General features: G+C 39.7%; 1 protein-coding gene across 6 annotated transcripts in view; it reads left to right on the forward strand.

Moving 5' to 3' along the window:
- COL25A1 (collagen type XXV alpha 1 chain) overlaps positions 1-12,755 on the forward strand; it is a 295,698-nt gene that overhangs the window by 191,649 nt on the left and 91,294 nt on the right. For 4 of the 6 annotated variants that reach the window (XM_074541049.1, XM_074541043.1, XM_074541046.1 and 1 more), the window contains 2 exons: positions 3,170-3,196; positions 3,362-3,388. In XM_074541049.1, coding sequence (XP_074397150.1) covers positions 3,170-3,196; positions 3,362-3,388 — 54 coding nt within the window. The remainder of the gene's footprint in view (positions 1-3,169; positions 3,197-3,361; positions 3,389-12,755) is intronic. The other 2 variants (XM_074541045.1, XM_074541047.1) reach the window with 1 other exon arrangement.

Raw genomic sequence — 12,755 nt, forward strand, 5'->3', positions numbered from 1 at the left:
GATAATTACACTTTGAGAAAAGAGCCTCTGTTTCCAGTGAAAACACTGAGAAGTTATTTCAGAAATGCTCTGACCTCAGACGTTTCATATAACTTACACAAAATGCTTTCACGTTTGTTCGGCAGCTCGTGGCTTGATCTCTGCCATCTCATAAACCAAAGCACAGAAGTCTCCCTGGGAAAAAAATCAGCAAGTCCATGCTGTGGCCTACAAAACTAGTGTTATTTTACTCACTCTGTGCTTTGTGTCTGTACCCTTAAACAGAAGAAACCTTGCCCTCCTTTAAATAAATCTGTCTCCTAATTACACCCCACCCCCGCAAACCCAGCTTTCGCTCAGATTTTTCTTCCTCCCTGCCTCCACTCAGTGTACACACACTAATCAACTCTGCAGTAAAAACCTTGGGAGAATTTCTCAGCACAAATGGAAAGAAGATGTCAAAGGCTGAGGATAGGAATTTTCTGGTTAAAGTTGCGAAAACAATAGGGGACAATTGAAACAGTGGGGGAAAAGCCAGAGATGGGTGAACAAGCCATGAAAGTATTCCATTAATTTTTATTTTGATGAAACCCCACTGGTTCTCTTCACTTGCATCCAAAAGAACCATTTTATTGGCATTTGTTTGTTTGTTTTTCAAGACTCTTGCAGAAAGCAAAAGCATTGCAAATACAAGTGAAGAGACTTGTGAGAATGTTCACACCAGAAGTGTTTTTGTGGGCTTTTGAAAAGCTGTTTTTCACCCCTGGTAAAATAAAATTGTCAGACGTTTATGAAGACTCTTATGAAAAATTTGTGTGCTGGCAGGGTGACTTGTTAGAGATGATGGTGTCTGGCACTCAGGGAGAGAAAACACCAGGCAATAAAAAACAAAGCAAAATCTGATTATGATGCACACAGACTGTTTTCAGAAAATCCTGCACAGAGGAAGGAGAAAAAAAAAGAAATCTGATTCAGTCTTATGTAGAAGCATGTTTAGGAATAGGTTGTACTTTCAGAGAACTCTCAGTAGAGGAGAATATGCAGGGTAGAGGAAGGGGCCAGTTGTGCACTGGTCATGGCTGAGCATAATTGCCAGCAGTCGTGCCAGGGAGACAGTGCAGTAGCCCTGCAGATCTGGGGGCTGAGCCCCTCAGGTGAGCTCTAGCTTGTTTCTGTTCCAGTGAACCAGCTTCGTTCAGGCAGCTGATGTGATCTCTCCTGTTGTAGTTTCTACCAACAGGCAGAGCTGTGGCAAGCATGCTTCAGAAAAGTTAGGAGCCCAAACGCATCAGAACCAGGGCAGGGCCTCTCTTGGGCATAAGAGCGGCACCAAGCATCTAAATGAAGGCAGCAACAGCTCCCACAGGACAACATCTGTTTACAGGCTCAGTCGTGTCACGTTACCTATCATTTCATGCCTAAGGCCTGAGAAATAGGATTCTGACTGTAGCAGATAGGGGTCATGCTATTTGCACTTTGCAGCCAGTGAGATATTCAGAGCCAGTAATGGCTTGGAGATTCAAGGAGGCAGAACACGAGAGCACAGCCCTTCGCTTGTGCTTCACGTTCGCTGTGGAGAGGGCAGCAACAGCCTGCACTGACTGATTTTAGTTCTTCCCATCCTGCAATTACTGTGTTACTGATGGTATGAGTTCACAAATTCACAAGCCCAGTGGCATGTATGTGTAGGCTTTAGAGACATGACATAACAGTACATGTATGGGGAGACTGCAGCTAAAAGTTGACAGTGCTGCACTTAGTTTTCAGTATGTGTTTATGTGAACTGGGAAAGGACAGTAGGGCTTAAAGCTTAAAAATAATATATGGAGAGACCTTAAAGGTGCAGCCAGGTTGTGTCTATTAATTAAATTATTTTGTTTCATGTGTTTTTAAAGAGGCCAAGTGCTTGCAGGGCAATGCAAAGTGGGCTGGGGTCATAGTTAATTGAGCAGAGAGTTTCCACTCAGCTGGCAGTGAGCACTGTGCTTCCTGAAGGAGACCTGGGCACATCAGGCGGCAGACTTGTTTCTGTGTCCTCTGCAGCAGACAGAAGAGATAGCATGCCATGCAGGGAATGGCATATGCTTTAATTCCTCTGATTCAGCAGCAGATGCTCTCCTCTGGCGTGCATCAGAAGCCCTTAAAACTAAGCAGAAAATTGGCTACAACAGGGATTCTCAAAGACTTGCCTGTGGTTGATCACATCTTTAATACACAGCAGACTGACCTCCATTCCACTGCATTTATGCAAACCACATGAATGTTTTACCCGTGTTGTTAGTGACAGTCTTTTCTTGTTCTGCATAAACCCTCACAAACACACACACACTTCCACACTCTCTTTGTGTTATCACAGTGAACCATGCAGGCTTGAATGGCTCCTTCTCTGTTTACAGAGGCTTTCATATGTATCTCTGATCCTTCTTTGTAATGAAACACCTGCGTATTTTTCAGAAAGCTGGAGGTAGAGTCTGCACTGTGTAAGCAGACGGTTTTGTGCAGACTGATAGCATTTTTATTCACAAGATACTAACCTGAAAACTAGTGGTTCAGAAACCTGCTCCTAGCTTTCTGAAAAGTGCTTAATAAAAATGGAATAGGAAAGGACTTCCTATTTGTGATTCTGTCACCTTACTTTTTGTTGGGTGGTAAGTAACAAAAAGTAATACTCCTGCAAAATCATGTTACACAAAGTGCTCATTTTGCTTAAAAAGTCTGCTTGAGACTAAACATCAGTATTGCCAAAGAAAGGAATGAAAACCCTCCTTTTAGAATTTCAAATCCATTTTTCTTTGGCAATCTGATACAAGGAGGGTGCCAAAATACATGACAGATTTATATGTATTCAAATTTATTAAGTGCTCTTGCAAAGAACTTTTACAGTGTAAGAACTTTTTTTAATCTGATAGCAGATAAACTATTGTCCCTAAGTGAAATCTGTAGATATTTTGCCATTTCAGGCATAGTTTTGCTTGTCTGAGTAAACTGATTCAACACACATTAGCAAATTATTCAAGAAATAGTGTGCAGTTCCTATTATTAGTACAGAAACCGTCTCTGGAATAGCACTGGCATTCCAGAGTTAAAAATTATAAGGAATTATATTGTTGGGAAGAAACAGACCTGTTTCTTTCTGTATCCCAGGACTTCATCAGCATCAGTAAATAATCTTTGCCTTTGTTTCTTTCAGGGCCCTCCTGGTCCAAAAGGCGAGAAGGTGAGTTGGTGTTCGGGTGATTTGTACAAGGTGACTGGAAAGCCCTCCCAGCATGAACTCAAGAGACTGTTTGTATTGATGCAGTGAAATGTTAGATTATGTAAGAGAGCTGGGTAGCACACAGATGCTGTGTTAAACCTATCATCTCATCTTTCCACTTTGCAGGGAGATCAAGGTGATCAGGGCCCTCGGGTAAGCATCTTAAAAAAATGTTCCACTTCCCCTTTGCTGAGTAGGCAATTAGTCTTTAGTGCAAAACTAAATTAAAATACACTGTCTGAGCTAATTATGCTTATTAGCTGCATTTACCCTGCATGTTGAAGTGTCTGCAGGACAGTAACGTGAGCAGGGAGTGTCTGGGAAGATTTGGGTGATTCCAAAGTGTAAAGTTTCCATTGTGGGTGGAAGCAGGTTCCACAGTGATTTTGCTCTGCTGTATAAAACTGGCTTTCCTAACCACACCATTCAGTTTCCCCAGCAATGTGTTCATGCCATGCATGGGCTTCCACAATGCAGAGGGCCATAGGGTTTCTAATAAATATACTTCTTGGTTCCATGTAAAATGTAGCTAATATTTAGTGAATTATAAACAAATATAATGTATGCATGTATTACCTTTTTTCCTGACATATATGTATTTAATATTTTTAATAATAATAATAGTATCACCTTGTAGTTACAATCCAGACAGAACATGGTTTAATCGAAGAAATGAGAAGGTTCTTTTAATTTCTAGATGTCATGTTTATTTTAACATGGAAGTAGAGGAATACAGGAGTGTAAATTCGAATGGATTGGCTGTGCTAATGCACTCTTCTTTACATCTGTGCTTCATTAGAAAACGCTTGGTTACATTGTTCAGATGATATGGGAACTCTCTTTGGTTGCATGTTTATAATTTTTCCCATGACAGTATGTTCCATGGATTACTTTCTTCTGTTAACTTTGTTAAATATTTTGAATTTGCAGCTTTATTTCATTCTACTGTTTTGTTTCATATAATTTGATTTAATTGGATTTTACATTTTTTTTCAGCAATAAGATTATCTAAAGTCACAACATGCTTTTACAGCTGATTTTGATGTTCTGTTAACTGCCAGGGTGCCCTGTTGTGCTTGGTGCTAGGGCTGTACATCATAAAGTCGCCAGCTTGAGAGTGAACAGCTTTAAATGTTATTTCAGTTTAAGCTCAATACGAGTTGGAAAACTACTTAAATAAATAGAAAAGAAAGTAGAGGGTAACAATGAGAGCAACGTGCTTTTTTGTAGAGAACTAATATAAAAATTAAAGGTTCTGAATAATATAACAGTTTCCTTTTAACTTTTAAGCAAATTTAGTGTCTCTCTCAGAGGCCATACTGGGCTCTGTATTTTGTCTGGTTCTGTGCTATAGAGCTTTGCAGGCAATGTGAGGAGAGAGGGATGCAGGGAAGGAGGGCAGTGCAGTGCCTGTGGCTTAGGAGAGGATGCTCAATTCAGGTGGCATAAGACAGGCTCGAGTGCAAGTGCTCACACTAAGTGTCCTTACATGCAGAAGAATGCATGTTCTTAATTCACATTCACAGGCTTTAGATTCAAAAAACAGGAGGGCAAATTTGATGGTAGTTTCAGAGAGGAATGTAGTAACAAATATGGAAGAGCAGTGTTGTGAAGAGCATTACATAGCTGAGGATAAGAATCTGGAATTATGACTGTCAGAGAAGTTTCCAGGGAAAGCCCCAGAGGTCCGAACACTGGAGAACAAATGAAGTGGGATCAACACAAGGGAATTATGCAGAAATCTTGGCAAAATGTTGAAGAGATGTACGAACTGTTCAGTGGTTAGCATATGTGGCTTTCAGTCCCTGGTCTGGAGGTGTTGGCAGTGCCCAAGAAGAAGATGCAGGTTTGGTCAGTGTTACTGCAATGGGACCTCTGCTACACAGAGATTGTTGAGTACTACTTTGCCAAGACATGCTCCATATACAGGAAGGCAGTAGAGTCCTTACTGAGCCATGCAAATCATGGTTATGACTATTTGTGGGTTTGGTAAATCAAGTGCAGATAAAAAGCAGAAAATATCCAACCTGAAGAATTTTTATTTAAGGACAAAGCTGTATCTGCAGCAGCAGCTGGCACATGAGACTGAATTCTGTATCTGATTACAGAAAAGGAATTCAATAAGGTCAGCAGTGGGGAGGAAGAGGTGATGATTAGCATCTTCTGGACAAGCTGAAACTTTACCAACTCTTTAGTCAATGCAGGTTGTAGTAACATACCTCCTTTTAAAGTATATGGATTCAACTTGGGAAATTTGCCCAGTGTTGTTGGTTTTCCCTTAATCTATTCTGAATGTGTTCTACAGCCTCTTCTCCTTTTTTCCCCTCCATATTTCACAAGTAACAAGTACCATGAAGCCTCTGACCATTTTATGTTTCATGGTACAGCAGTTATCTCTTCTGATAACTGTCTTCAGGGTGAGTCTGCTCAACCTGCTGTGCCAGGGGATTTACAATATAATTAATAGAATTTTTATGTGTAAGCCACTCATGCACCAAATGAAACTAAACCCATTTAGTCCTGGTTGGTTACCTTTGCACACAGTTTTCCATCACTGCGTGTGTAAAATAAATGGGTTTGGAGGTAATGGCATACAATATTATTTTTGAGAAATATTGTACCTGAAAGTAACTGGGGCATGACATTAACACTTGGATTTGACAAGTTTGCGGACAGATTGGATATAATATCTAAGAGCAATGAACGTTTTAGTGCTAATTCATCTTTTACAGGTAAGGAGCCTGAAGTTTCTTTGGGTTTATATTTTCACATACTGGCTTGAAACAAGTGATTAACTTAGCAAAAACTTTTAGTGTTCCAAGCTATGACCGAAATTTCAAAATGACTTTTTTTTTTTTTTAGATAAGCTGCTTTCTTTCCTCTAGGCATTTTTGTAAAAGAAATCAAAATAAAATGTAAAGAGTGTCCAAATCAAGATGAGACCTTAAGCTTCCAAAAATCTGCTGATAAGAAAATAGAAAGATATTTGTGAGAACATTTTGCAAGAGGAAAATATATTGTTTTCTGTCCCACCCATGTTTTGTCACCATGAGATTTTTTTGAGGGATTATTCTTTCTGAAATAATTTCAAAACCATAAAACTAGTAGTTATCTCAAAATGTTCAGCCACTGGACATGTAGACTATATACTGAACTGCTTTGTAGTTCAGGTTTTCTTGAAAATTCCTTCAATAGAGTCATACACTAAGAACTCAGCCATGCACATACCAGCCAGAGGTCAAGCACTTGTATTTTTAGAATAATGTGGCTGGTTTTTGAAGGGGTTTTTCGTTGTTTTTTTTTTTCCAAGAATCTGATAAATTTTCTTAGGTGTTCAGAAGTAGTCTGTGGATCAGTATCCTTCATTGAGCAGAGATGGCATAAGGGTTCTAGTTCGTAATGCTATGTGGCTTGATCTACCAATGTCCATATTGTGTAGAAAATATGAGCCAAAACACATTCTAGTAGTGTGAGTGGTACAGAAATTTATGCCCTGAGTGTGAGTTTGAGCAGCAAGTTAATATAGCTTTTAATCGCATGAGACCACCAGTAAGGTACTGATGGTGTATCCTGATCTTGTTTGGAAAAGTTATTTTTTTATCTCTTTATGTATTTTTATATCAGATCTCTAATTACTCTAAAGTTCTGGTTGGCTAAGCATTTAGGTCAAATGCAGAACTAGATTTCCTTGATACCAGTGTAAGAAATGGTAATAATATATCTTTTGGATGCTCTTCTTTTTGCAGAGGGCATGGCTTCATGAAATGTCCACGGAGATTTGCTTTACTGTACTGAGCCATGAGAAAATTAAAAATGATGGAGTTTAGCCTGTGGACTGTTAGAATAAATGGTGATATGAGGCTGCTCAGTTACAGTTGTTGAGCCCTAGTCCAATTTAAAAAAAGCCTCTGAAAATTTCATGATGGTAGGATTTCAAAGGATGTATTGTCCAAGTAGAGATTGCATCTTGATAATGGAAACAGGTCTACAGAGGTGAATGTTTGGGATCAGAACAGCTAGTATGGAATGGCTTAGTGGATGTGAAGGGAAACATTTTAAACGAGGGTGAGGAAAAGGCTGAGGTACTTAATGCCTTCTTTGCCTCAGTCTTCAACAGAAAGACTGCTTGTCCCAAAGGCAACCAGCCCCCTGATGTGGCTGACAGGGATAGGGATCTGAAGAGACCCCCTGCAATCCAGGAGGAAGTAGTTATTCCTGTTGTGCTACTTAGAAACTGACGCATCTCTGGGGGCAGATGGGGTTCACATGAAGGTGCTGAGGGAGCTGGTGGAAGAGCTGGCCAGGCCACTCTCCATCATTTATGATCAGTCCTGGCCACCTGTGGGGGTTCCAGATGACTGGAGGTTGATCAGGTGACACCCAGCTACAGGAATGGTCAGAAGGAGGATCTGGAGAACTGTGGGTTTGTCAGCCTGACCTCAGTGCCAGGAAAAGTTATGGAAGAGATCATGGTGGATAAGATCATGCAGCATGTACAGGACATCCAGGGGATGAGGCCCAGCCAGCATGGATTCAGGAAAAGCAGGTCCTGCTTGGCCAACCTGATATTCTTTACTGACCAGGTGACCTGCCTAGTGGATGAGAGTGGTGTTCAGTTGGAAGTTGGGCTTGATGGTCTTGGAGGTATTTTCCGACTTTACTGACTCTGTGGTTCTTAGTCTTTTCTCAGCCTTCTGTGAAAGACATAATAAATATCTTCTGTCCTTTATGTCAGATACATGAGAGATTTCTTGCTTATCAGGGCTAGAAATAATTAGCTAGAAGTTGGTTTTAAATTGGTTTTGGGCTAGGTGAAATAGGATAACACCCAGAAGCCAGACTTAGGTATTTTTCCACAAAATAATTTTCTACTTTTGTTGTGTTTAAATAAATTTTCCTGTTGGCTGGGGTGGCACAGAACTGATAATATTGCTAAAATATCTTAAGCAGGAAAGATGAAGTTCTAGAAAAGATGGGAACTCAGAAGTTTATTTTATTTTGTTAACCTTTATTGACTTGAAGATTAAAAAAATTTCTTGAGTCCTGTTAAAACAGTTAGGTTGAGATAGAGGTATAATGTTCTTTTCTAGATAACCCTTTCCCCTGTTTACTTTTAATATATTTGCTACTTATTTGCTCCCTGGTAGAGAGAAATCATTGCTTTGCAACTTCCACTCTTCTATGCTGACAGACTACTTCAAAATTACCTAATATTGACAAAAGAAGTCCTGGAAGCAGTCTATTTACTGAAATAACTAAATAGGAATGTATGTGTGTATATAAATGTGAGCTCTCTTTTCAAATTGAAGTATTTCTTCACTTGTTCTATTATAGGCACAACCTTTATAAACTATGCCGTATTAAAGGGAAATTAAAGGTGTGTAAGCAGTAAATTTTGACCTGATTTTTTAAAATGAAAATTTTAAAAAGAGTTCTTTTAATATATGTGCATTATTATTTGTTAATATATTTCTAGGAAATATGTAATGAGTGTTTTGAGGCTTTTCCTGCTCCTAGTGACAATGCATGGAAAACCTGTATTCATGTCCTTAGAATCAGCACCTCAATCATAAATTAGAAAACACTCACTACTGAATGATGATTAAACCATGACCATTAACTTTTCACCCCTCTTAAAAGCCATTCTATTTTGTACTATATGGGGGGTTTTTGTTTTGGTTTGATTGCTGTTGTTGGGGGACTTTTTAAGAAAGGAACATATTTGCTTCACAAAATAAATAGCAGTATATAAACTAATCTGATTTCTTGCCTTCCCCAAAAGCAAAACTCAGTTTTTTGGAGTGAGGTTAGGTTGACATTGCTAACTGTGGTTAATGTAGGTAAATCAGTTACATTACAGGAAGATTTGTTCCCAAATGTTTCATGCTGGTAATTTTGATCCTCAATCCACATCTTGTCAAAGTGAAAAAGAAATAGTATTAGAGCGAAAGTATTATGTTAATTAAATACAATTTTGCATAATTTAAATTCCATTTAATGCTATGAATTTTTTCTGCACTTGATGAATCTTACTTCTAAAAGCATATTTTCTCTTTTATTGTATGTTGCATCAAGCATATAGCAGACACACAGAGTGCTGCTTTAATTTCATGCTTTAGCAGTGTGATTACACTCATGGTTGTTTTTTCTGTTGTTAATTGACCTGTTTAAATCAAATTGTAGATCAAGTTATATAAGCTGTATCTAGCTACTGTTTCAAACTTCACTCTTAGTGGCCACAATAAGAATGTTAAAAAAGCATTAGTGATTCCTTCTGTTAACACGGCTTTCACTGAAGCAGAATCATTGAGAAAACTGCTGGACATCCGGTTTAATGCCAGTTTGTCTGTGAGCAGTCAATTTAATTCCTAAGACTTTGTTTCCTTATCTGCCATAAGGCAACAGGTATTTACCTACTCCATTCCTGGGATTAATTATCTGCACTTCACTGGCGTTGGGTTGTTTTGGCTCCCCTGTTTTCCATTAAGGCGAAACTAGGGTGACAAATTGGAGCAAGGTAACTTTGCTCTGTAACTAGGGAGGTTAGGAAAGAACTCAGATGGTGCTGGCTGCCAACTTGGTCTAAAGCACTGGGACCCTCACACTCGGGACTGAGAGTTCACAGGAGTGCCCTTTTGGCTGTGAATGACTCTCTAGGGCCAAGCTATGCCTTTGATGTTCAGCTCCTGAAGTTCCCCTGGGGAATGCAGAACAGCTGTGACGCTCCAGAGAAAGTGCCACATACCTGCTCCCGAGAGGAGGATGTTGTCATTCCTGTCCTAAGAGCTGGGCAGTGCGTGTCTTCACTCTCCACCACTTGGTTTGCATCTTGCCCCTTTTTAGTAATGCCAGAGGAATGGTGAGGAAGGAAGTCTCTGTACATCCTGTTCCTTTTTCTACAGCCCTGTCCTCTGGCTGAAAATACATCATGTAGTTGTTGTATCTCGAACTACAGCTGTCACGCAGAAGTGCTGCAGCACTGAAGATTTGAATTAGAGAAATTTAATTGAAAACAGCTCTTAAAAATTTAATCCAGTCCTAACAAACATCATAGAAGGAGCTTGAACCACTTACCTGCATCACATAACTGCAGCAGGTAAAAAATTTGAAGATAAACATAAGTCAGGAGGGAAGATTTTTGTTTTGAGAACCAACTTGGTTATGGACCAAGCCCAGTTTTTCTTGGGGTTAACTGGATGCCTAGCACCACTTTCAGTGAGAGTAGCAGGTTTGCCTTCAGGAAGGATATTTTATGGAGGTCAGATGTGTGATCACTCATCAGAACACATAACTGAGTTGTGCAGAAAAGACATTTTTCCTCACTGAAAATTCATCTAATAATAGGGCAAAAGTAGAGAAGCGTTGGCTTTGTCCAGTTTTATTCAGTTTGAATGCAGTGTCAGGTAGATTTCACAGAGGTCATTATAGGAAATAATGCTTTTACAGTGATCTGTTTATTTTAGATCTTAAACACTGCATTTTTACTATTTTTTTTGCAAAGTCTGGATCATTATATAATGTATTCAAATCAGAACTCTTTGCTGAATGTTTACAAGTGAAAAGAAATTTCTGGATTCTTGTCTTGTTGTGGCGTACTGGTTTTGTTAGCAGATTTGCTGTTGGAGAAAGCAGCAGTTATGATAAAAGGGATTATATAAGAGAGCTCCTGCTGAGAGTCCATGGCACTGTACAGGGTGATACCAAACACTGTATTCCCCAGGGCAGGTACAATAATTAGCCACAGGACTGGCACTCAGTCTGAGGGATTAATTAGAACTGGAGGTGGTGTTGGAGAGAGGCAGAGCAGCCATAAAGAGTGTCAGGATCACTCTGGCCTGAAGCCTGTGTGATTTGATGTGAAATAGCAGCAGCTGGCTGTAACCTTAGGAAGTGCAAGAGAACAGCAGGTGGTAATTCCTGTCTCATTTACCATGTCTTCACAGGAACATGCAAGCTTGTGCAGCTTGGGTTTATTGGCAGGTCAGAAGGAAAATCCTAGAGAGGACTGTGACATTTACTATACTGAGCAAATGCAGTAGCCAAACTGGAGTGTGTGGAGCACAGTGTAAAACCAGTAACACTGCTGCCTAATGTTATCATACTTGCCTCTGACAAGGTTATGATGACCTTGCAATATTGACCTCATGTGGACCAATGGACAAAGCTGAGAGTACTGTGCAAAATCCAGGACAGCTAGTGGGAATTACATCCTTCAAGACTGTGATGAATGTAACAGGAGAGTTATTTCATCCAAGTAAAAAAATCAGACAGAGGAATGTTATGATGTTCTGGCATCCCTGGATTTTCTCAATAGCCATTGTATGGGGCAAGTAGGCTTTACCTGCACTTTCATGTGGGTAATGTTGTCCCATGGCTGTTGGCCTCCATCAGGCCTCGTGTTTTGCTTGGCATTTGGGCAAAAATGGCGGTGAGGCATGCAGCAACTGTGCTAATTTAGAAATTGTAACCAGCTAACATTTCAGGGTGAGCTTGAGTAGCTGTCAGCAGAGGAATTTAGTAGACCAGTGGTCGCTGTTGATGACTGTAGTGTTTTGTATTCTGTTAGGGCCTCCCAGGGTGTAGAACAAGAGCCCTTCCTATGTGCAGTTCAAGAATCAAACCAAATAAAGAGAAAATTGAGTAACTTTGAATCCGTCGTTCAGAACAGCCTTCGATAGGGAAAAAATAAAACAGATCCAGGGGATATTTGTGGCTATATTTATAGCAGAGTGACAGGAAAGGAAGAGAACTCATTTTGTGGGAAGGATAGCTCTTTTTATGCCCTTTTAGAAGCTCATTGTGTGCCAGCATTATCTTTCATGGATGCCAGAGGGTGCAATGCCTTCTAAAGCCTCCCACACATGCAAAAACTATGGCCCTATTGTAGTGTCTTTGCTGGGTTCCATTTAGCGTTCCCATGTTTCTGGCACTCTCCAGAGATACATGTTACTCATGGGGAGATGGTCCAGGTCCAAACTGGCATTTCATGTGTCTGACTGTTAGGTCTAAGATTATGACCACTTTGGGCAAAGGAAGGAAAGCTTTGTCCTACTTGGGGAACAAACTGGAAGAAGTAACTAAGCTGCAGATGGAAGAATGGGAAGGACCCTTTTCTCATATGTTGTTTATGTAGGCAAAAAGCTGCAGTACTGACAGCTAATCTTGAACTTGCCTCTGTGGTGTTGGGAAGCTTTGGGAATGCTGGGGCTGGACTGTGCACCGATGAATAGTAAATAATTCTGGGTACAGCTACACAAATCTTTCCAGTGTCTTTCATTTCTTCTCAAGGAGAAAGAAAATCTTTCAAACCACTGTATTTTCTAAATAAGCACATTTCTTGATTAATTCTTGGTTCTCCTTCATGTTGAAGATGAAATAAATCAAAATTAATATGAGTTTAAAACATCAAATTGTTTATATGCTAATTTAGAGGTAACTGAAAATTACTGTGCTGTAATTCTAAAGGCTGATGAGTAAAAATGAAGCTGTTTAAAAATTTTCTGTTTATTCATTTTTTCAA

The sequence above is a fragment of the Zonotrichia albicollis genome, chromosome 5 (genome assembly GCF_047830755.1).
Source record: "Zonotrichia albicollis isolate bZonAlb1 chromosome 5, bZonAlb1.hap1, whole genome shotgun sequence".
Classification (NCBI taxonomy): domain Eukaryota; kingdom Metazoa; phylum Chordata; class Aves; order Passeriformes; family Passerellidae; genus Zonotrichia; species Zonotrichia albicollis.